Source organism: Convolutriloba macropyga, unplaced genomic scaffold (assembly GCF_964194025.1).
Source record: "Convolutriloba macropyga unplaced genomic scaffold, txConMacr16.3 SCAFFOLD_1118, whole genome shotgun sequence".
In the NCBI taxonomy this organism is placed as follows: domain Eukaryota; kingdom Metazoa; phylum Xenacoelomorpha; order Acoela; family Convolutidae; genus Convolutriloba; species Convolutriloba macropyga.
Genome location: NW_027451200.1, coordinates 6,236 through 28,095, shown reverse-complemented (window position 1 = coordinate 28,095; position 21,860 = coordinate 6,236). Strand labels below are relative to the sequence as shown.

General features: G+C 35.6%; 1 protein-coding gene across 1 annotated transcript in view; it reads right to left on the bottom strand.

Moving 5' to 3' along the window:
* Positions 1-20,788, bottom strand: part of LOC142356486 (uncharacterized) — a 32,319-nt gene extending 11,531 nt beyond the window's left edge. Inside the window, exon 1 of the mRNA XM_075408380.1 lies at positions 20,722-20,788. Within this exon, the coding sequence (XP_075264495.1) occupies positions 20,722-20,788 (67 nt within the window). The remainder of the gene's footprint in view (positions 1-20,721) is intronic.
* Positions 20,789-21,860: the final 1,072 nt, after the last annotated feature.

Below are 21,860 nucleotides of genomic sequence, written 5' to 3'. Positions count from 1 at the left end.
AGGCGTTAGAGTAGAGGGCAGGATGTCGTCAACATCCAGCATAATGAGGTTATATGCCGTCGGGTCGACATTTGGGGGGATATGTGACCCTGCTTCTTGTGTGGCAGCGACTGTGGTATCGCTAGAACAAAAAAGTGTTAGATACGAGAATTTGGTAAGTTTAAAATCATTTCTTCTGGGACATTTCTTCTGGGACTGATAATCAAGATCATCCTCAGAAAAATTCTTAGAAAATGATATTACACGTGAGTGTTTACGTTTGCTAGCTTGAAAAGTGTGTAAGTGGAGTGATTGAAAATCAGGTTTTCGATGTGATTCTAGAGGTTTTCCATAGCATTCATAAATAGATATGGGAAGAGTAGGAAGAGTAGAGGCTCTATGCTTGTTAGAGTTGTTGTTTACGAGAGAGGAAAATTTCATTTAGAAATTTCTAAATTCTCTTTTTAATAGATTCAATTCGTCTTGAGAGTACAAAGTATTACTATCAACCGAGTGTTTTCGTCCTTTCTTAGGTGATGGTTGTTCAAATGTTGTAGTGTCAGATTGTAATACATTAAAGATAGATTGTGAAAATACTCCAAAAAATCCAGATGTGGTAACCTTAGCTAATGTGATATTGGGGCTTAGTAGTGAATTAGGATTGTACGCTTTAAATGCGCTACGAATAAGTCCGAAGAGGCACTGTAAAAAATTGAAATTAGTCCATATTATGGCTATTTCTTTTAATACGCACAAACGGTATCCAAAGATTCCTATTTGGGACTATTTTAATTAGTTGCCGTTGATAAAAACACGCAAATCGAGACGGCGAAGTGTAAATTCCTTTCCATTAACAAGGAATTTGTTAAAATAAATTTTGTATGGACTTTGAAATTGCGAGAATTGTGCATGCATTAGTGCTAATTTTGCCAGATCTGCAAAATTTACTGCTTGAGCTACTTCAAATTTTTCGACGGCGTCATCTACTAATTGGTTAAATATCATCTTATCTATTGAGTTTGTCCAGTCTCTTTGACTATATATGCCATGTTGTTGTGCTTTAAGTCCGCATGGTTGAAGCGGTTCTCAACTTTGCCAGGTGTAAAAGTTACGGGGTTTCGCGCTTTAATTGGATAAGACGTTGAGCGATATTACTCATCGCCATCTGAATCGAGTGATATTTGTTGACGAAATTTTTCAGTTTTGACATGGTGTTTTAATAAACCAAGTGAAGGTTTTACGTGTAAGTTGATCGACAAGTTGGAGTTTATTTTGGTAAAAATATAGGAATGCGCTCAAAACACTGGTTCTCTACAACATAAAGTGGCGAAGAGACAGTTTTACTTTGAAGAAGTGAAATAACATTAGAATTTTTGAGTATAGCGAATGTGTTTCGCTGTCATGTATTAACATATCCATTAAGTGGGATTTTATGTGTTCAGAGAATAAAAGCGGTTTGTTTTAGATCGCGATCAGATCGCAGAGTTTTTTATAAATGGATGCAATTGTGTGATCCATTTCAAATAGTACTCTACTAATCATATTGTCGAGTTTGGGGTCAATCTGTACGTTAGGATGTACAGCGCCAAACCAATTTTCTTTTCAAAAAATTTCGTATTTTTCAGACTGTTGGTATACTGGTGATTCTTGTGGAGTTATATATCCGCTACGGATATCTGCTTTAGTATACGGTGTTATTGAGCGTGCTTTATATGGTACAGTTAAGTGAACATCTTCAATTTCATGTAATGGTTTTCCAGAAACAAAATTAAAACCCTCGTGAAATTGTATAAAAATGTTCTTCGCGTAATAAGGGCGATCCTCATTACATTTATGAATAGGTTCAGTGAGTACTTCAAGTTGGGAAAGTGCATCAAAAAAGCGGTCTGGAAAACGACTGGTATACAAGTGTGCGTTGTGTTGGTGTCCTCGATTTGTTTAGTTACTTGCAAGTGATTCAATAAAGTAGCGTTTTTAAAGTTTTATCAGGCGTGCGTGAGATCTACCAGCATCATAAACTCTGCAGTGATTATTGGGTTCCCAAATAACTGTGGCGTTAATAGCCTGATTTGGACGGACAAAGCCTCTAATCGATATGTGTTTTTTCTTAGTAAATACTTTCTGATTTGATGTCAAAACAATGAGTGATATTAGTTGATTGAAGTGACCACCGTAGTGTGTGTCAATGACGTGATATTCGTGTTCTGGGTTTTGCCGGGACCGTTAGCCCAGGGAATATCTCTGGCGTTAGGGATTCATTCGTGGTCCCGTGGGTTATATATAATGTTTCCATGTTGGAAAGCAACTGGTCGGTACCAATCGATTTAAAAAATGCCTTGTTTGGCTTCGATATTTGCCTGCCAGCGTGGATAATTCAGGACATCAATCTATCATCTGTGGGTGATAGTGATTTTTACTTACGGGAGCAACGCGTGCAATTACTCTACGTGCTCCAGTTTCTGTGGGAACGGAAAGTCATTCCATATTGTTAACATTCCAATTACGGTGATTAAACCGGTAGCCTCTGTTAAGTGAGGTTTGGTGGCAAAAATTTTCTTTATCGCTGAGCAATGCATATATGGCGTATGCGCGTACTTGAAGTGTTCGAATTTGAGAGAAGATAAACACTTAGGCAGGAAGGATTTGAAGGTCTGTCGACTTCATTTTACATTCACCAATTCTATTAAGCCTATAATACTGCATATTTGTGATATGCTGTGGGAGCAATCTTGAACTCCTGAATTGGATGTGAAAATATTGCGGTTTTCAACTTTAATTGGTTGCTTTATGGGAGTTGCGAACGAAAAGAATACATTAGTGAGAAATATGATTACATTTGTAATAAATATGTGTAAGAAAGTCCAGGGTGTGGATTGTAAAAACAAAATATCCTGCAGTTTTTTTTGTGTATCTGTCAAAGTGATAGTGGATTTCTTGACAAATGATTAGTGATGGTTTAATTTTACCCTAAAGATTGGCAAATTCGCAGCTTGTGGGCGAAAAATTAATTTATCGAGTTCGACTACAATCTCAACGGAGAAAGTAATTTTCGATTGTTTCAATAAATCGTGTTCTCGTTACTCTTGAAATGGTGTAATTTTGTATTATACAGAAATTTGTTGTTTCGCCCAATTGTTTAGTTGTTCACCGTTATTTTGGTCTGCAACAAATGTGGGCGGGGGCAATATAAATTTTTGATCAAGTTATAGTAGTAAAGTTGATAAGCTCTTGCTGTATCCGGTTGTTTTCCAATGCAATGGTGAGAACGTTGATTTGGGTCTGATATAGGTGAATTTCAGCTCAGAGAGGTTATAGGTGGAGTACTTTGGAAACTGAGTAGCAGTGAGCTTTGGAAGGAAAGAGATGATTTGACTATATTAATTTGGTGACAGTGATTCCAGTGAACTTGTGAAAGCAAACGTTCAATATTAGATCCTGGTCCTTGTGGCGGATTTGAAGGATTGTCTGCAAACTGTGACGGAGTAGGTGAAAAAAATTGAGAGTTAAGTGGACAAGAGCTAGAAGTATCAGAGATGCAGGTGATATCTTGTGGAGCAGTTTCTATAGTAGAAGCAGTATTTATTAGCTGTGGCAATTCAGAACTATTTGTTTTATCTGTCTTGTCGAATTCAATCAGATGAGCAGAATCTTGTAGGGTAATTGAGTAGTTAGGCAATTTTGGTTGTGGTGCTCGTGGTTGAGCAGGTTTTAGTGGTGTCTGTTGTTGTAAAATTGCGTTTGCAAGAAAATTTGAACATGGCAATAAAATTTGTGTGTTTATTTGTTGTTTTTGTGTTTGCGTTTGGTGTTTTTGCGCTTGACTTTGATAGGTGGATATCGGATTATTGACTGAGGGGTAAAGTGGGGGTGAGTGTCCAGTAGGACGAGGTCTATATGTAGAGTTGGCAGTATTAATGACAGAGTATGGATGTTCTTCGGTCTGTCGTGCTTGTTGTTTCCTATTAAAGAGTTCAAATGAGGAATTTTGAGGGTGGATTGTTTGATAGTGTCACTGTATGAGCAACTTGGTGATTCTGAGTCGGGGGTAGCACTTGGATTACTGTTTGACTGTAGATTTGGCAGTAGTAATGATTGAGTATGGATGTAATTCGGCCTGTCGTGCTTGTTGTTTTCTTAAAGAGTTCAAATGAAGACCTTTTGGGGGTTGATTGTTTAGTAGTGTCACTGTATGAGCAACTTGTTGATTCGGAGCCAGGGGTAGCAGTTGGGTTAGTGTTTCACTGTTGATTAGAGGACGCAATTGTGATTAGAGGACGCTGTTGATTAGAGGACGCAATTGTTAATCGTTGACCCAGAGTGGGGCAATTATCACAATAGAATATCTTAGAAAATGTCAATGATGGAATGACAATTATCACTAAATTTAAAGTAGGTATTCTAACTCGGATTGCTGCAAAGGGTAATTTTGGTGGGAGGACATTCTGTTGACAGATGAGATCTTAAAAAATCAGGAGAAAAAAGGACTAGCAACTCTTCAATTGTGTAATTTTTCCAGCGATAGAAGAAATTGTGTGTGGGTACGTGATTTACAGTTTTACATGGTGCTTTAAAAGACCAAGTGAAGGTTTTACGTGGAATTTGATCAACAAGTCGGTGTTTATTTTGGTAAAATATAGGATTGCGCTCTAAACACTGGTTCTCTAGAACATAAAGTGTTGAAGAGACAGTTTTTCATTGAAAAAGTGAAAGAACATTAGAGTTTTTGAGTATAGCGAATGTGTTTCGCTGTCCTGTATTAACATATCCGACAAGTGGGACTTTTTGTATTCAGAGAATAAAAGCGGTTTGTTTTAGATTGCGATCAAGTTCGCAGAGTTTTTTATAAAAGGATAAAAATGTGCGATCCATTTCAAGTAGTACTCTACTAATCAAATAGTCGAGTTTAGCGTTAATCTGTGCATTAGGATGTACAGCGGCAAACCAATTTTATTTACAAAAAAGTTCGTACTTTTCAGATTTTCGTTATTATGGTGATTCTTGTGAAATTACATATGACACTGTTACGGATATCTGCTTTAGTATACGGTGTTATTGAGGGTGCTTAATTTGGTATAGTTAAGTGAATATCTTCAAATTCAAGTGATGGATTTCCAGATACGAAATTAAAACCTTCGTGATTCTGTATAAAAAATTCATTATTTTGTGTCGCTTAACATAGGGCGATCCCCCTTACATTTATGAATAGGTTTAGTGAGTACTTCAGTTTGAGAGAGTGCTAATTCATCATAAAGGCGGTCTAGAAAACGACTAGTAGTCAAGTGTGCATTTTGTTGGTGTCCTCGATTTGTTTTGTTACTAGCAAGTGATTCAAAAAAAGCGTTTTAAAAATTTTATCTTGCGTGTGCGAGATCTACCAACATCAAAAACTCTGCAGTGATTATTGGGTTCCCAAACAACTGTGGATTTAATAGCCTAATTTGGAGGGAAAAGCCTCTCGCGAGAGCACATTCAATATGTTTTTTTCCATAGTTAGTTTTTCCTGATTTGACGTCAAAACAACGCGTGATGTTAGTTAATTGAAGTGACCACCGTAGTGTGTGTGGATGAAGTGATATTCCTAATTTGTTGGGTTTTTGCGGGGACAGTTAGCCCAGGGAATATCTTTGGCGTTAGGGATCCATTCGTGGTCCCGTGGATAATATACCACGTTTCCGTGTTTGAAAGCAACTGGTCGGTAGCAATCGAGGTAGAAACGGCCTTGTTTGGCTTCCATATTTGCCTGCCAATGTGGACATTTAGTACATCAATTTGTATCATCTGTGGGTGATAGTGATGTTTACTTACGAGACCAATGCGTGCAATTACTCTACGTGCTTCAGTTTCTGTGTGAATAAAAAGTCATTCCATATTGTTAACACTCCAATTACCTCGTTTTGGAAGCCTTGTTTAAGTGAGATTTGGTGGCAAAAGCTTTCTTTATCGGTGATCAATGCATATATGGCGTATGCGCGTACTTGAAGTGTTCGAATTTGAGAGAAGATAGACACTTAGGTAGGAAAGATTTGAAAGTCTGTCGACTTATTTTACATTCACCAATTCTTTTAAGCTTATAATACTGCATATTTGAGATAAGCTGTGGGAGCAATCTTGGACTCCTGACTTAGATATGGAAAAATTGCGGTTTTCGAATTTATTTGGTTGCTATATGGGAGTTGCGAATGAAAGGAATAGAATAGTGAGAAATAAGATTATATTTGTAATAGATATGTGTAAGAAAGTCCAGAGTGTGGATTTGAAAAACCAAAATATCCTGCAATGTTTTTTGTGTATCTGTCAAATTGATAGTGGATTTCTTGACAATTGATTGATGATGGTTTAATTTTACCCTAAAGATCGGCAAATTCGCAGCTTGTGGGCGAAAAATTAATTTATCGAGTTCGACTACAATCTCAACGGAGAAAGTAATTTTCGATTGTTTCAATAAATCGTGTTCTCGTTACTCTTGAAATGGTGTAATTTTGTATGATATAGAAATTTGTTGTTTCATCCAATTGTGTAATTGTTCACCCTTATTTTAGTCTTCAATAAATGTGGGCGGGGGGGAATATATTTTTTGATCAAGTTATAGTGGTTAAGTTGGATAAGCTCTTGCTGTATCCGGTTGTTTTCAAATTCAATGGTGAGAACGATGATTTGGGTCTGATGTAGGTGAATTTCAGCTCAGAGAGGTTATAGGTGGAGTACCTTGGAAACTGAGTGGCAGTGAGCTTTGGAAGGAAAGAGATGATTTGACTATATTAAATGGGTGACAGTGATTCCAGTGAGCTTCTGAAAGCAAACGTTCAATATTAGATCCTGGTCCTTGTGGCGGATTAAAAGGATTGTTTGCAATTTGTGACGGAGTAGTTGAAGAAAATTGAGAGTTAAGTGGATCAGAGCTAGAAGTATGAGAGATGAACATGATATCTTGTGGAGCAGTTTCTATAGTAGAAACAGTATTTATTAGCTGTGGCAATTCATAACTATTTGTTTTATCTGTGTTGGTGGACTCAATGAGATGAGTAGAAACTTGTAGTGTAATTGAGTAGTTAAGCAATTCTGGTTGTGGTGCTCGTGGTGGAGCAAATTTAGTGGTGTTTGTTGTTGTAAAGTTGCGTTCGCAAAAAAATCTGAATTTGGCAAAAAAGTTTGTGTTTATTTGTTGTTGTTGTGTTTGCGCTTGGTGTATTTGCGCTTGACTTTGATGGGTGGATATCGGATTATTGACTGAGGGGTAAAGTGGGGAGAGTGTCCAGTAGGCCGAGGTCTATCTGTAGACTTGGCAGAAGTAACGACTAAGAATCGATGTTCTTCGGCCTGTCGTGCTTGTTGATTTTATTAAAGAGTTCAAATGAGGACTTTTTGAGTGTGGATTGTTTGTTAGTGTCACTGTATGAGCAACTTGGTGATTCTGAGTCTGGGGTAGCATTTGGGTAAGTGTTTCACTGTTGATTAGAGGACACAATTGTGATGTTAATCCTTGGCCCAGAGTGGGGCAATTATCACAGAAGAATAGCTTAGAATGAGTGAAAGATGGAATGACAATTATCACTAAACTTAAAGTAGGTATTCTAACTCGGATTACTGCAAAGGGTAATTCTGGTGGGAAGACATTCTGTTGAGAGGTGAGATCTATAAAATCAGTAGAAAAAAAGACTAGCAACTCTTCAATTGTGTAATTTTTTTGAGCGATAGAAAAAGTAGTGTGTGGATACGTGATTTCCCTTTGTGAGTTGCTGCTTTGCAAGTTGTTGGTATTGTTCATCCAATTTAGGAAGGTCTTTAGTATATTTGATATCATAAGAAGCTGGGATAGCGTCTAGATTTAGAGTATATACGATATCGTTATAGAGAGTTTCAGCTGTTTTGGATTTTGAATGTGGTGAAAAAATTGAAAGAAAAAAGAGAGCAATAACTTCTTTATTAAAGTTTTTAATATAAAGACCCATTTACAACATGTGTGTGAATATAAATTGTGATCTAAATTTTAAAAAAATACCTCGCAAAAGAAATTGCTTTGTTTTAAAACGTTGTTAATATAAGTAAGCCTTCTTTTAATATAAGTAACAGTGTCAGCGTATGGAATTCTACGAAACAACACTTCGAGTTTGTGTTGTGAAGTAATTTGAATACCTGCTCGTTGTATGAAGGACGTTTTAAACTTTCAGTGCTAGAGACTGAAACTTGTTGATTATATTGAAATGTTGGCTACTGTGAGCGGGTTTGTTCAATTTGCGCTGCTGTGAGCTGTTTGACACTGTCTTTATGGTTTGTAGTAAGAACTGTCCTGTGGGACAGTTCTTATTTTTAGAGAAAGAAAAAATATTAACTAGTGAGAGTAGCTTTTAGGAACTTTGAATTTTTTAGGAACTTAGAAGTTGAAAAGGTGAGATATTCTGAAAGAGCGAGAGAGAAAAATGCACAGTATAGTTTTGATTCAAGAATAAAGAAGGAGAAAAGAAAAAAAAATAGTTGCAAACTGTGTGGACTGTGAATCCATTTAAGACCAGACAGTTGAGCGTGACTACTACTTCCTTTGGGGAGAAAAAAGTTACCAAATCATATCTCGTTAGATTAATTATTTTGGGGAATTATTTGCATACCGATCTGTGGGTCGGCTACTAACTCAAATTTTAGTTAATTTACTTCCCTGTTTTCTCGTGGGGAATGGCCTCTATTTCCCTCTTTTTCATTTCCTGATGAAGGAGTTTTTGTGGTTCTGCTAGGGTAGAAAGTGGAAAGATAGTCCCGGCTCTTTGTTAGCTGTGTGGAGGGGCTTTGTTATTTTTCCCAGTGAAAGTAAATGTATTAGGGGGGAGTGGGGTGAAAGAACTATCCGAAATATCCCTCTCATATAAGGGAACTGGGGAATTGTTTTTTTATTGTTTTTCTATTTATGGGCCATTTAGTGTGTTATCCTAATTTGAATCGGGCTAAAGAGAGCGAGAGAAGCGATTTTATGTGTTTTTGTTGTGGTACATACATGCTTCAAAAGTGTGTTTCCCGTGAAGCTGAAATTTTTGGACTGTTGTTTAAAGATTCTGTATTCTTTCGTCGGTTGTTTCCGTAAACGAGGGTCCCCTGTATTGTATTTTCTGAGTGACTTTCGGGTATTTCTGAAAAAACTACAACGTGGTGGTGGGAAGGTTCCTTATTTGATAGTATGTCTGAGTTGTCTAGACTAAACGAGACAGATTTTGGACTTGGTGATAGTCAGTTTGTGAGGCTGAAGTCGTAATAGGGAGATGTCGGAAAAGTATTTTTCCCTTTGTTCTCGAACCAAAAGTTTTTTGGGGTAATATGGTAAAATATTACTGCGGTGGCGAGTTATTTGTTTATCTGAAAAATCCTCTAATTTTAATGTGACCAGTGATGGGGTATCAATTATTTTATAAGTCCCAATTTTTTGTGTTGGAGTTTGTGTGAGATACCAATTGGTGGAGCTTTATTTGCAACAAGAACATACGTATTAATTTTAAGTAGTTGAGCCGTTCTAAAACGGCCATTTATGAATTTGCGTAAATGTTTATTTTGTTTCAGGTTTTTGTGAACTTCATTGTAAACATTTGAGTGTATCTTTTCGCAATTTAGAAACCAGTGTTCGAAGGTTCCTTTTTGCAATTTTTTAATATGCGGGTAGTGATTAAGTTGGTAGTTTGTGTGTATTTAGAAAAAAGTAACGGGCTGAATTTTGTGAAGACTGACATTTATGATAGCTATCTGTGGTGGAAGATAGGTTAAAAATTATTGGCTTTCTGGGTTTCATGCCAAAAACCAGTTCATATGGTGAAAGGTTCGTGTTCGTTTTAATTTGTGAGCTAAATGCAAAGTAAAATGTTTTAACTTTTGCGACCATTTGTTGTATTGCGTTGCCAAAACTGTGCGTAAAAATATATTTAATTGTCTGTTACTATATTCTACTAATCCGTATTACCATTGTGCATATGGCGTACGTGGTTTAAATTGTACATTTTATACACGGCAAAATATATTTGTTTCCATTATCTGTCACTAAGATGTCAAGTATTCCGAATGTAATTATCCAATGGTCAAAAAATGTATTTAATGCATTTGTTGGATCATTTTTTGGAGAGGGGTGAAGAACAACGTAGTGTGTGAACGCATCTAAAAAAGACATGTGCATAAGAATTTCTATCTGAGGATGGAGAAATTGGGCCTTTCGTGTCCATTGAATTATGGTGATTGAAGTATGGAGAAGCTTCTGGTTGTTATGAACCCATGAGAAGACCCGCCATGGGTTTGTTGGTTTGGCCGTTTAGGCAATCTTGTGTAAGGATTGCAATACATGTTTTTATACAGTTCTCTGTTATTGTTGTGTACGTTTTTTCACGGCCGGGATCACCGAAAAGATTGCGTGAATGTGCAAATTGAAATACTATTAGGAGGAGAGAGAGACAGAGAGAGTGAGAGAGAGAGAGAGAGAGTGTGGTAGGCATTTTTTTGTATATTGTTTTTCTTGACTATAGTATAATAGTTGGTTGGTTTCATTTATGCTTAAATTCTGAAAGCGTCTTTATTGAAGTAACAATCCCTTATTTGCTCGAATTGTTAGCTGAGGAAGAGAGGGTCGATATTTGCGTTTCTTCCAAAGAAGAAGTTGTCATGAAACAGGATCGCGTTGTTGTGTTTCCTGTAATAAATTTTTTTTGTCTGTTAATTATTGAAATATATATATATATATATATATATATATATATATATATATCTGGTGTGTTAGGTACAGAATCAACCATTGCTGGTAGTGAAAATTTGATGCTATTTATCAGTTCTGCATAGTTTGCATTTTGAGTATTTGGAGTGAATGGTTCTTTTATATTTGTATTCAGTGTAACATCTGTGTGTTGTACAATAGGATAGGTTTCAAAATGTGACTGTTTTTATTTCAACTGCTGAGTTTTGTAGCAATGAACAAGCTCTAAAGGTTGTTCTTTTGTTTTATATCCGTGATATGAAACGGGAAGATAGGGAAAATTTTCTCTAATTGTGGTTTAAAATAGATATTTTGATTTTTAGGTATATTGGAAAGTATATAGGAAAGTATATAGGTATATTGGAGTGTCTGTAGTTACTGTAGTTACTGTGTTATTGTATTCTTTTGATAAAGCGTAGTGGCAATTTATCGGTTGTTTTTGTTAGCTATGTGTCATAAAGAATTTTATTGAAACCGGAATTTCTACTGTTCTTGGACGGTGTTTGTCTTGTGATGTTGTTGTAAGTGAACGAAATAATAGATCCGGAAGTGAAAGTTTCTTGACTTCCGTCCAAACTGTGTGAAAGTTTGGAAATTTCCTGGGATTGAGTTGAAATTTGTACACTCCTTGATTAGGTTTGTTCTTCTGTGTGAGCAAAAGGAGTATGGTTTTGTGGTCAATGTGGAGAAAAATAGGGTGTTGTGACTCTTGGATTAGAAATTCATATTCAGACAGTTCGTAAATTATTGCAGAACGTTCACAAAGAATAGTTGAGAGTCTAAGTTCAGTGGTTGAAAATAAACGAAAACTTGCGGAAGCTAATTCCGAATTTTCGAATTGATTTTTTTGAAGCATTGCAGCTCCGATGCCATAGATGGAGGCGTCAAAGAGATTATAAAAGGGTTTATCTGAATTAGGAATTGCTTTGCGTAGTGTGCCATCTGTAAGTTCCTTTTTTGTTCTATCGAATGTTTGTTGGAGTTCTGGAGTCCATTTAAAATCTGTCATGTCTCGGAGTTGAAGGTGGAACGGCCTCAAAATAACTTGTAGATTATAAATAAATTTTGAGATAAAAGTGAGAAAACCAAAATAGTTTTGTATTTATTTTTTGTTTTTTGGTGGTTGTGAATTTTTGGAATCCGTCTATTTTTTATTTTATTGAATTTATATGGTTATTTTGTATTTGATGTACTAAAAGTTTGACTGATTCTAAAAAAAGGAAGGGTTTACCTGGAGCGGCTTTGAGGTTTTCATTTTTGTGATATTGGTCTAGTGTTTTTAATATTGTGTTTTTTGTGGTGTCTTGGATGACAACACCATCAAGATATGTGATTACTTTATTTTTGCGAATTTCGTATAGGCGTCCATGAATTCTGTGATATTTATTTACGCTATAATTCGTTGTTTGGAAATCTTGTTTGGAATTGTCTTGTTGTGCGTATCCTATTCATCTTTTAACAAGTATTAGTGGGCGATCTAAAGAATTTTGTATAAGAATTTGAATATATGATTGGTAGGGGTATTCAAGATTATTTATATCCATTATAGAGAAGAACATGTTTCTACGTAGTGGTATAAATGTGAAATCAGAAATATAAAATTCAGTTCCAGTTGCATATTTATGTTTGCATTCGTATGCAGTGAGTGAATAAGTTGGGATTCTGTGCTCAAAGGGTTAAAAATAGGATGAATGGTCACTATTAACAGGACATCACCGTGAATGTGACTTTGTTGACAAATCAAAAATTTTTAAGGATTCAAATCATTATTGTGCTTTATTTCTAATGTGTGAGATGAGCGTTTCATAGATTCAACATATTTTTCTAGAAACGGTTTTCCTAGAATATTTGTGTTTGAATCGTGAAAATTAAGTTTGAAATTTATATTACGATAATTTCTGTGTTTCGTTAAGTCCGGATAGAAATTAGATAGAGTTTAACTGTTCCATTTGATTCTATTTACAATTTTTTGCAGCTGAGAGAACAAAATGTCGATGTTTTTAATTGTAATTTGTGGTATTTTTTGATTTCGCTCCAAAAATCATTATTCAATACATTAAGTGTGGCCCCCTAGTCTATTAAGAAATCAATTTCAAGATGTGGTGGAGAAACTAATTTGTGAGATCGAGTGTTTGTTGTGTCTATATCGTAAGTAATGATACCCAAATATTACTTATACACAATGTGGAAAGAATGTATGCTTCTGTGATAGTGTTACATTCTTCGTGACAATTAAAGTATTTGTCTTGTGTATCTTGATTTAATTCTAACAGTAAATCATTGAATTGTTGTTCTAGGAGTTGTTCTTTTCAAACACTTTGTGTTTCCATATGTTCTATGCTAGTCGTTGTATCGCACGTTCGTTCTTGGTCTAATAGTGACTTCATGTAGCTTCGTACATTCCTAAGGCAATTACAAGAGAAGGGTCGTCGTGAACGATTGCTATCTCTATTATAATTAGGCGATTGTGGTCTAGAGTTAATAGAATAGCTATCATTGTTTTTGTTATAATTGGATTTTTTCTGAGAATTTCATAGTCTTGGGTAGAGTGAATCCGAACTACCTAGTGGCCTAAAGCTAATGCTTCCAAAATAAGTCTTCGAGTTGGCAAAGAATGATGTGTTGGAATTTTTTTGGGTCGAAAAGTGTCTCGATTATCCCGACTGTTGCTTCTAGAGCGACAGGGAAGTGGTAGTAGTTTACCAGTCATAATATTTTACTCGATTTGTTTCTTAGGGAGATTTTGGATCCCTTTCAGCGCTTGATTGAAAGTTTGTTTTTGGAGTTTAGGTTTAACTAGCGGTTTTGCATTTCGTTTGTCAGGTCTGATGGTGTCCTGATCGTGAACACCTCTTACAAATTTATGGAAAATGGGTTTTCTTTACATTTGGATCGTTTGAGTACTTGTGTCGCACGATGATCCCGTAGGCTATATCTTGCTCGATTGTGCGTATATCATCTTTTGTGAGATTATCAATGTCTAGAGATATATAATTTATGGACGAGGAAAGAGTGGAATGTGTGAGTATTTTACGTCTATCTATGTGTGTTCTAGTAATTATCTTCTCGATGTACTTTTTCAACTAGTTGAGCAAAGGGAAGTTGTGGTTCCAATGCAGTTGATTTTCAATTTGCGATATTTTTAAGAGCTATTCGAGCTAATTGTGGATCAAGTGCTTTAACGAGTGCGTCATTCATTTGTGCATTTCTCATATTTCGAGCCATTTACATATGCTTTTCGAGCCATTTGTACGATTCTGCGTGCTAGTGATTTTTTTCTCCAGAAGCACGTGTTAATTTATGTAATAAAGTTTCACTTGTGTTTGCAATTGTTGGTTATGAAAAGTTTCCTGGAATTCTCGGCAAAACGCTTGCCAATTTTACTTAATTTGCTAGTTGTAAGCACCGTTGCTGTTTCGGGCCGATTAAGGACATTTGTATCGAGAAGATTTGCTTTAGAATCCATACTTCATGATACGATGAATCAACTTGCTCGGGTCCTGTTGTCATTGCCATAATTGCTGTAATAGCATTTAAAAATCTTCCGTTGTGAATTTGGGGTCAGTACAATTAAATGGTCTTAAGTACTGTCGCAAGGTTACTGAGCCTCCTAAATATAGATTAATCATTTGTGCGTCTAACAACAAGTGAAAGTGTTCGAGTCGATGCTCCTTGTAAACAGTAAGGAGTAGGAGAAATTGTTTTTTTGTTGGTTATCTTGTGTTGTAAACTGCCTAATAAAATTTAAAAAATTGTTTTGGAGCCAGTTGGATAATTTGATTAGTGGTTGATGTTGGTTGGTCGGACGTCTTCAAAAAAAGGCCGGTTCGGTTTTAAAGTGGACTGAACTTGTGTTCAAGGGATCTGAATTGTGTGCTAATTCATTTGAATTTACGGGTTGCCTGTGATTTTCGTAAATGTCTATGTTTTTAGTGTCATTCGCAAAATCATTATAGTTGATATAGTGATTACTACTGTTGTCATAGTTTTCAAGGTCAATTAGTGAGAGAGTATTTACTGTGTGTGATGATAAAGTGTTCGATCTTCTAATAATGTAGAATTGAAATATGTTCCTTTAGTTTCGTTATGATTCGTGTCCACTGGTCGAGAATTGACTATAGTATCTATATTATCTGTTGGTGATGCTTCAAGAGATGTATTGGTGTTTTCCGGAATGTATGTTGAAGGTGAATGGTTGATTTTCCGCGTTGTAGTTTTTAATTTCAATATTATTTTAACAAATTGTTTTTTTTTTGAATAATTTCTGATGGAATTTCTTTGATAGTTATAAGGTTTGAATCATAAATATAATGTAGTGTTTCGGGCAATATATTCGTTAAGTGCGGCTATGTGCCGGCTTTTAGTTTTGTAGCCTGAAAAATATGTTTTAGTAGTTTTTTCCGAAATCTGTGTTTGTACCAGGATAAAAGTGAGAGAGAATCTATTATCTCTTCTTGTGATAAATCTCTGTCTTGTGCAGAGCTTATATTTGTTTTTTGAGGCGAGTGAAACCTTCAATCTCTAGTCTAGCAATTTTATGCACGCTCTCTTTTCGTGGTTGTAAAGCGGCAGTATTTAGTGCCGGCGCTAAATGTTTAAGAAATTCGAATTATGATTTCCCAAATGTGTCAGCTCTATCTGAATGTTGTAATTATGTCCGATCTCCATTGAGATATTCAAATAGTTTGTCTGATAGTGGATTAAATAATGTATCGTGTATAAGTGAGACAAACTTTGTGTTTAATTGATCACAGATAAAGACAACTGAGCCTTTTGTGAATTGAGCTCCATAAATTTCGATTAAGTATGAGAAGAAAGATATTCGTGAGTTTTGTGAAGCTTTATGTGGTAAAGTGAGAAAAGGTTGTTGCTTTACTGCAAAATAGTGGTATTTGAGTTGCTTTGCTGTGTTTAAAAGTATGTTTAATTCATCTTGGTGTTGATATTGTGCAATTTTAAAGGGTGAACATTTGTGTATAAGAGCTTTGCTCCGTTTTGTAGAAACAGCTAATTGTAACTCATGGGAATGTGAATCCGTTGTTAATGACGTTTGGCCAGTCTGACGGCTCATTCTGTTAATAATAAGGTACTTTTGTTATTTTCTGAAGTATTTTATGGGATTGTGTTCCCCGTTTTCTGAACTTTAAATGTAAGAAAATTATAAAATTATATAAACTAGTTCTAAGTTTCTTTCTCGAAAGGGAATAGTGTGTTTTTTGTGGGTTCTTTTTACGGTTAGAGTTTGATAACTCACTGGTCACACCAGTTAAGGCAGGCGCTTTTACAGCTTTTAGGTATAAAGAGCTAGGGCTACATATTTCTGCGCTCGAAGTAGGCTTATCTATATCTCTCAGCCTAATCGACTCTGTATAACCTTGAAGATAAACTTCTATTAATACGGTGGTAATAAAATACAGCACTGGAGTCAAGAGTATATACAGGGAGTATCTAAACTAACAGAGTGACTACAGTCAGTGAAGTTACTGCTATATAAAAGAGAAAAAGGTCTTCTCAATCTCTGATTAGTTGAAAGAGTACATCCAGTATTTCTAAGGCTACAATACCAACATTATCATTATCCATGTTAATCTGCTCTGTTTTTTAATTTTAATCCCAGCGTGTTGCCTACTAGCACCATGCATGCGGGTGGTAGTGAACAAAATTTTACTGGGAGAGGGCGAGGTGACAAAAAGGAAAACGGGGATTTGTACTTTTTGTCAAAAATCCAGACCGACTGGATGGTAGGATTGTACATTTTCGAAAAGCGCCCTTGAAATAATGAATTCGTGTCTCCAATGTATTCTCAGTAATTCGCATGCCATTACTGGTCGAAACAGATCTTTAATTTTGTTCATTTTCTCACTTATTTCAGACCAGTCGAGTTCACATACAGAAACTTGAGCTAGACTTACGCTCCGTTAGTGTTGTCCACAAAGGGCTTTTGGAGGCATTTCGTGCACAAGGCTGACAATAAAAATGGCCTACAGTGACGGAATTTTGTCAGTAGATTTAACAGAGCATGAAGCAGTTTTACTTTCGTTAATTCCAAAAATTTTTCTAATCACTTATATACTTAACCGATGATTATATGCAAAAATATCCTTTCTCCTATAATTGAGATTTTCATCTGTAATTAAGGGCAATTAATTCCGATTTACATATATCGCGAAATTTAATTACTCAAATTGTCAAATCTAAATACTTTTGCCTTTTGAAAATCTACATTAATCTGTAAGTGTTTTCATTAAAACGCGTTTGTCAAGAAGACTGACTAATTCCTCGACATATTTCAATCCAGGCCAGTTTAGCGAATATGTGTTTTCCACAGAATTAGGTTATTAAGATTATGTGTAAAATCCACTTGCACAAATCGGTCAATTATGCCCAATTTGGGGCTCTGTACTGACCACTAATGCATAGAGTTTAGTAAGCCGGAGAACTGTAGTTCTAGGAGAGCTTAATGCCTTCTGGGCGTTACTTTCATGTCCTGTTTTTGAGGATGAAGGGTCAAAAGTCTCAGAGGAGAAATTGAGCAAGTGAAAATTCACATTAAAAACAAAGCTTGTTGAATATCGGAGAAGTCCAGCAATAAAAACACCAATATATGGTTAGAAACAACCAATTTTAGTAAGGCAAGTCTGGGTAGGTACATAGGTAGGTGGGGGATAGGAGTTGACGGTTGTAGATAATAGATGTGGAGGGGGAAGGTTGCGGTAAGCGGGGAGGGGGTGAATCGGTAGATACTTGGTCTGTAGTTTCGATAGGTAGTGGAACTTACAAGGGATCAAATGTTCTCAAATTGACCTTTTTGCCTCAAATATTGCTACCAAATTTTGCTTCTCTCAATTACTATACCATACAAAACAGCTACTACTACATACGAAGATGTTCGAAAACCGAATTGGTCTTATTGTCGATTCATGAAAAAGATCACTCGACTAATTAAAGTGCTTGGAAGTTCGTTTGAGAGCATTTAACTATATGTTAAGCCTGATCAACATGCTAATGTTTTGGGGTGTGATCTCTACATAAGATCATGAGCTATCCCCACCCTGCTGCGTAAAAAAAAACATAACCGACTAACGTCGGGCGAATTGCTCTCAAACGACTTGCGGGCGGTTGTCAGCACCTAGCCACTGTTTAGTGAGGTTAGCTTTCGCTTGATTGAAGAGGTGTGAGGCTAGGGTAATAGACGATATTATCACGCCACAAAAGCCGCTGAAGTCAACAAAAGAGTAAAGGAGAGAGAGAGAGAGAGAGAGAGAGAGAGAGAGTGAGAGGTAAAACGTGAGCGAGAAAGAGAGGGAAAGAAACGCCAACCAACACACACACACAGAGAAAGAGAGAGAGCTAGAAATTTTTTCCATGAGATTCTAGCCTCGTTAGTAACTAAATCATATAAAAAACTGAAAGTGCAAAATTCAGAAGAAAACTTTCCACATTTCGCAGTGACGAAAATGTTCAAAGAACAATTTTTGCCTCTGGATTTTTGTCATGTAACCCATCTGCAAGACTTAAAAAGCTTCGTTGGCCAGTATTAATCGTTAAACTCAAAAAAGGACTCAAAAACTGCAAATAAAAAGACAAAAATTTCAAAAAAAATTGAAAAAATCATAAGTTTTATTAAAAAATCGATAAAATTTGTGATATTAAAAAGTTCAAAACTATTATATCGCAATAAAAATTGTTCAGTAACCTATTATCAAAACTTATACGAGGTTTCTTGGGGCTGGAAGCACTTAGATAATGACAAACTTTGAAAAATTTGAAAAAAAAAATTCATGTTTTATCCAACAATTGCTAAAACTCGTGATGTTTAAATGTTGAAAAACATTCTATTACCACTAGAAACTAAGCAGCAACGTTTTATCAAACCCTTCAGGGGGTTGTCTGAACCCTGAGGCTGAAAAATCTTGAATAATGAAAATATATGTCTAAAATTTTAAAAAATATAGCAATTTTTGTCAAAAAATGCTAAAATTCGTGTTGTTTAAATCTTGAAAATGATTCCATTACTTCTAGAAACTACATAGTAACCTATTATTAAACCCTCGAGGAATTTCCTTGGCTCTTGAGGCTGGATAAACCTAAAAAACGACAAAAACTTTCAAAAACATTGAAAAAATTTGCAAAATTTATCAAAAAAATGCAAAAAATTCGCAGTGTTGAAATGTTGAAACCATTCTATTACCACTAGAAACTTTTCAATAACCTATTATCAAATCCTAGAGTGGATTCCTTGACACCTAGGGCTGCTAGGGCTGAAAAAACTTAAAAAACTGACAAAAATTTTCAAAAATCTTGAAAAAAATTGTGAAAATTAGTATAAATTTGCGTTTTTAGCTAGCGGTTGTTCGTCAGTAGCTAGCCACGGGTGGGGGGAGGGTGCACGGGGGTGCCGATGGGGGTGGCGACAGTCGGGTGGGGGGGGGCAACAGGGCGGTGGGGGGCAATAGTGGGGGGGGGGGGTCAGCAGTGGGGGTGCGGGTGGGGGGGTCTTCAACCTCTAAGAACCGCTGTTCACACCATAAGTATAAGACTCCAAAACTGTTTGAGCTAAAACAGAGCTAAAAGGCTCTAAGAGCACTTAATGCCCACTGGGCGCTACCTGTTTATCCCGTTTTTGAGGACGAAAAGTCAAAAGCGTCAGACGAAAAATTGGTCAAGCGAAAAATCGCATAAAAAAAAGACCGACAGGACTAATATAATTGCTACAAACTTCGTTTGAGAGCAATTAATAATTATTTCTATGAATTGTAGCCACGTATGAACAAAGACACCAATTCATACCTATTGCAAAGAGAGGTTGTTTTTAATCGAAGCGATGATTCCAAAATAAACAAAAAACAAACAAAACAAAACAAACAAACACCGTTTTTAGCACATATGGTGTAAAAATTAACATCTTTTTCTTCAAATTTTGAGTAAAAGATAACTTTTGAGTTTCTGCATTGTTTTACTTTTTCTGTTTCATTGCAGCCTACGTGGTAGTGCAGAACCAACGCCAGCTAAAGCTGGACCAATTGAGCTTTCAAAAATGGCCGTAGACCATGCATAACAAAATCAGCTTTGATCAGAACTCTTTTGTTTGCACACAGAGGTGTCAGATCTATTTTTGTTGCCTAATTTGGTTAATTAGACTAATTGCGGTATCACACATATTTTAGTTGACCATGAGCCATCAAATAACTAGTGCAATTTTCACAAAAAATAGTGCACCTATCAATTGAAAATTTAAAAAAAGTAACATTTTTTTTCAACTTTAAGCTTTGAAATGTTAAAATACAAAACAGTTCACAAAGAAAATTTTTCTCTGAACTAATTAGCAATTTTGTAATCACCAGATTTCTCGGACTTTTATAAGCAGTTACTTGAAAAATCCCCAATGAAGATACGGCATTTAACTACTCAGTTATGTTTACAGTTTTTTCGAACATTTTTTATTCTGTACTGCTTTACCGGAAGTAAACCATAATGAGGGTTATATTTTTATGTGGAAATAGAACAGGAGAGATTTATTAATTCTGAGAGTTTTATTGGCTCTAAACTTGGTAAATTAAAATGAAAATCAACAGGATGTTCGAATTATTGTAAAAAATGGTGTCTTTCCCATTGTAGTAGCCCCCCCCCAGCTTAAAGGTCAGATATCTTATAGCCCCCAATCATAGTATATATACCATAATGGGGGCTATAATTTCCTGGGAGCTATAAGGGGAAAGACCCAAAAATGGATATCATCGGCCAAGTTTGTAATCAAGAATCTTACTCAAAGTCCTCCATTTTTAAACGTACAAAATACTACAGCAATGACCTATATGCATTATGTGTTCCATCAGTGCACTTCAATCGCAATCAATGTTAGATTTGTTTTTTTAGACAATCCTTGGTACCCTTCAAAGAAGAGGTCTCACTTCGCTGAAAAAACTGCCTATAAAAATTTCGTACGAAGAGTTTCAACATTATGACAAATATTTTCTGAGGGTGTTCAGTAACAGTTTTCAGAGTATAACTAACAGAAGCGAGTAACTTACTTGTTGCCTGTGAGAACGTTTCCAGCCCCAAAATGGTGCAATAAATTACACTCAGCAAGTTTTCCATCAAATAGGAGGCGCAAAAATGAGTAGTGAGGGCTATCACATAGTTAATTTGTCTTATAATTTATATATATATATATATATATATATATATATATATATATAAATATATGTAAATATATATATATATATATATATATATATATATATATATATATAAGAAAAGTTTTAATCGTGCAAGGTCTGAAATGACATTATCTAATGCTTGTGTAAGACAAAAAATGTGTTGTTTTTAAGTTGTTGTAAAGTCATCATAAAAAGTAATCAGATGCGTGGAAAATCACACTTAGAGACACTCATAAAACAGCAAACAATCAAATATCCGTTCAAGACAAATTTCTATCTTGATGGATTAACTAGTTGAAAGGTTCACTGTGCAATATCTTTTATCTAATAAAATTTGATAAAATGAATATGTTTTTAAATGATCGGATTAATGTCTTAAAAGCAGGCAAAACAAACTTGAAAAAAAATTGCTTTTTTTCAGAACAGGAGAAAAACAATATCCCCGAATAGAAAAGGACTATTTTGAGTATGACCATATCCTGAAAAGAATAAAAAAGACCCATTATTGGGGTTTTAAATGCCAAAATGCCCCGGATCCCATAAAGATCTTGAAAAAAACTTGCCCAGTTTGGTTTGTATGTTGTAAGCAATAGTTTTATATTATTCAACACCACTGTGACACATAGTTTTTCATTTGTTTTGACAAGTAGAGTTTTTTTTGCACCCGCTCAGTTAATTTTCCAAGTTGACAGTTGCTGATGTATCTTTTGCCTCGATGGAGCACGATTTCGTGATGAACGGACTGGGAAGTTAAAAAACTTGTTGCAGTTATTTTTATTGACTAATTGTTACTAAGTATGTGAGTTTTAGATTTCCGCTTTTTTGACGTATCCAGTTATGAATGGATTGAAAAAATTTCAGAGAAAAAGTGAAAAAAAGTAAGTGTCAAAAAGCATTAGTGTTTTGAACTTATAGAGCTAAATGGCAGAAAAAGTGCCCAATAACTCAACTATCATATATAGATCAACTGCCTGATAACTCGTCAACCCAATTTTATCTAATCACTCCAA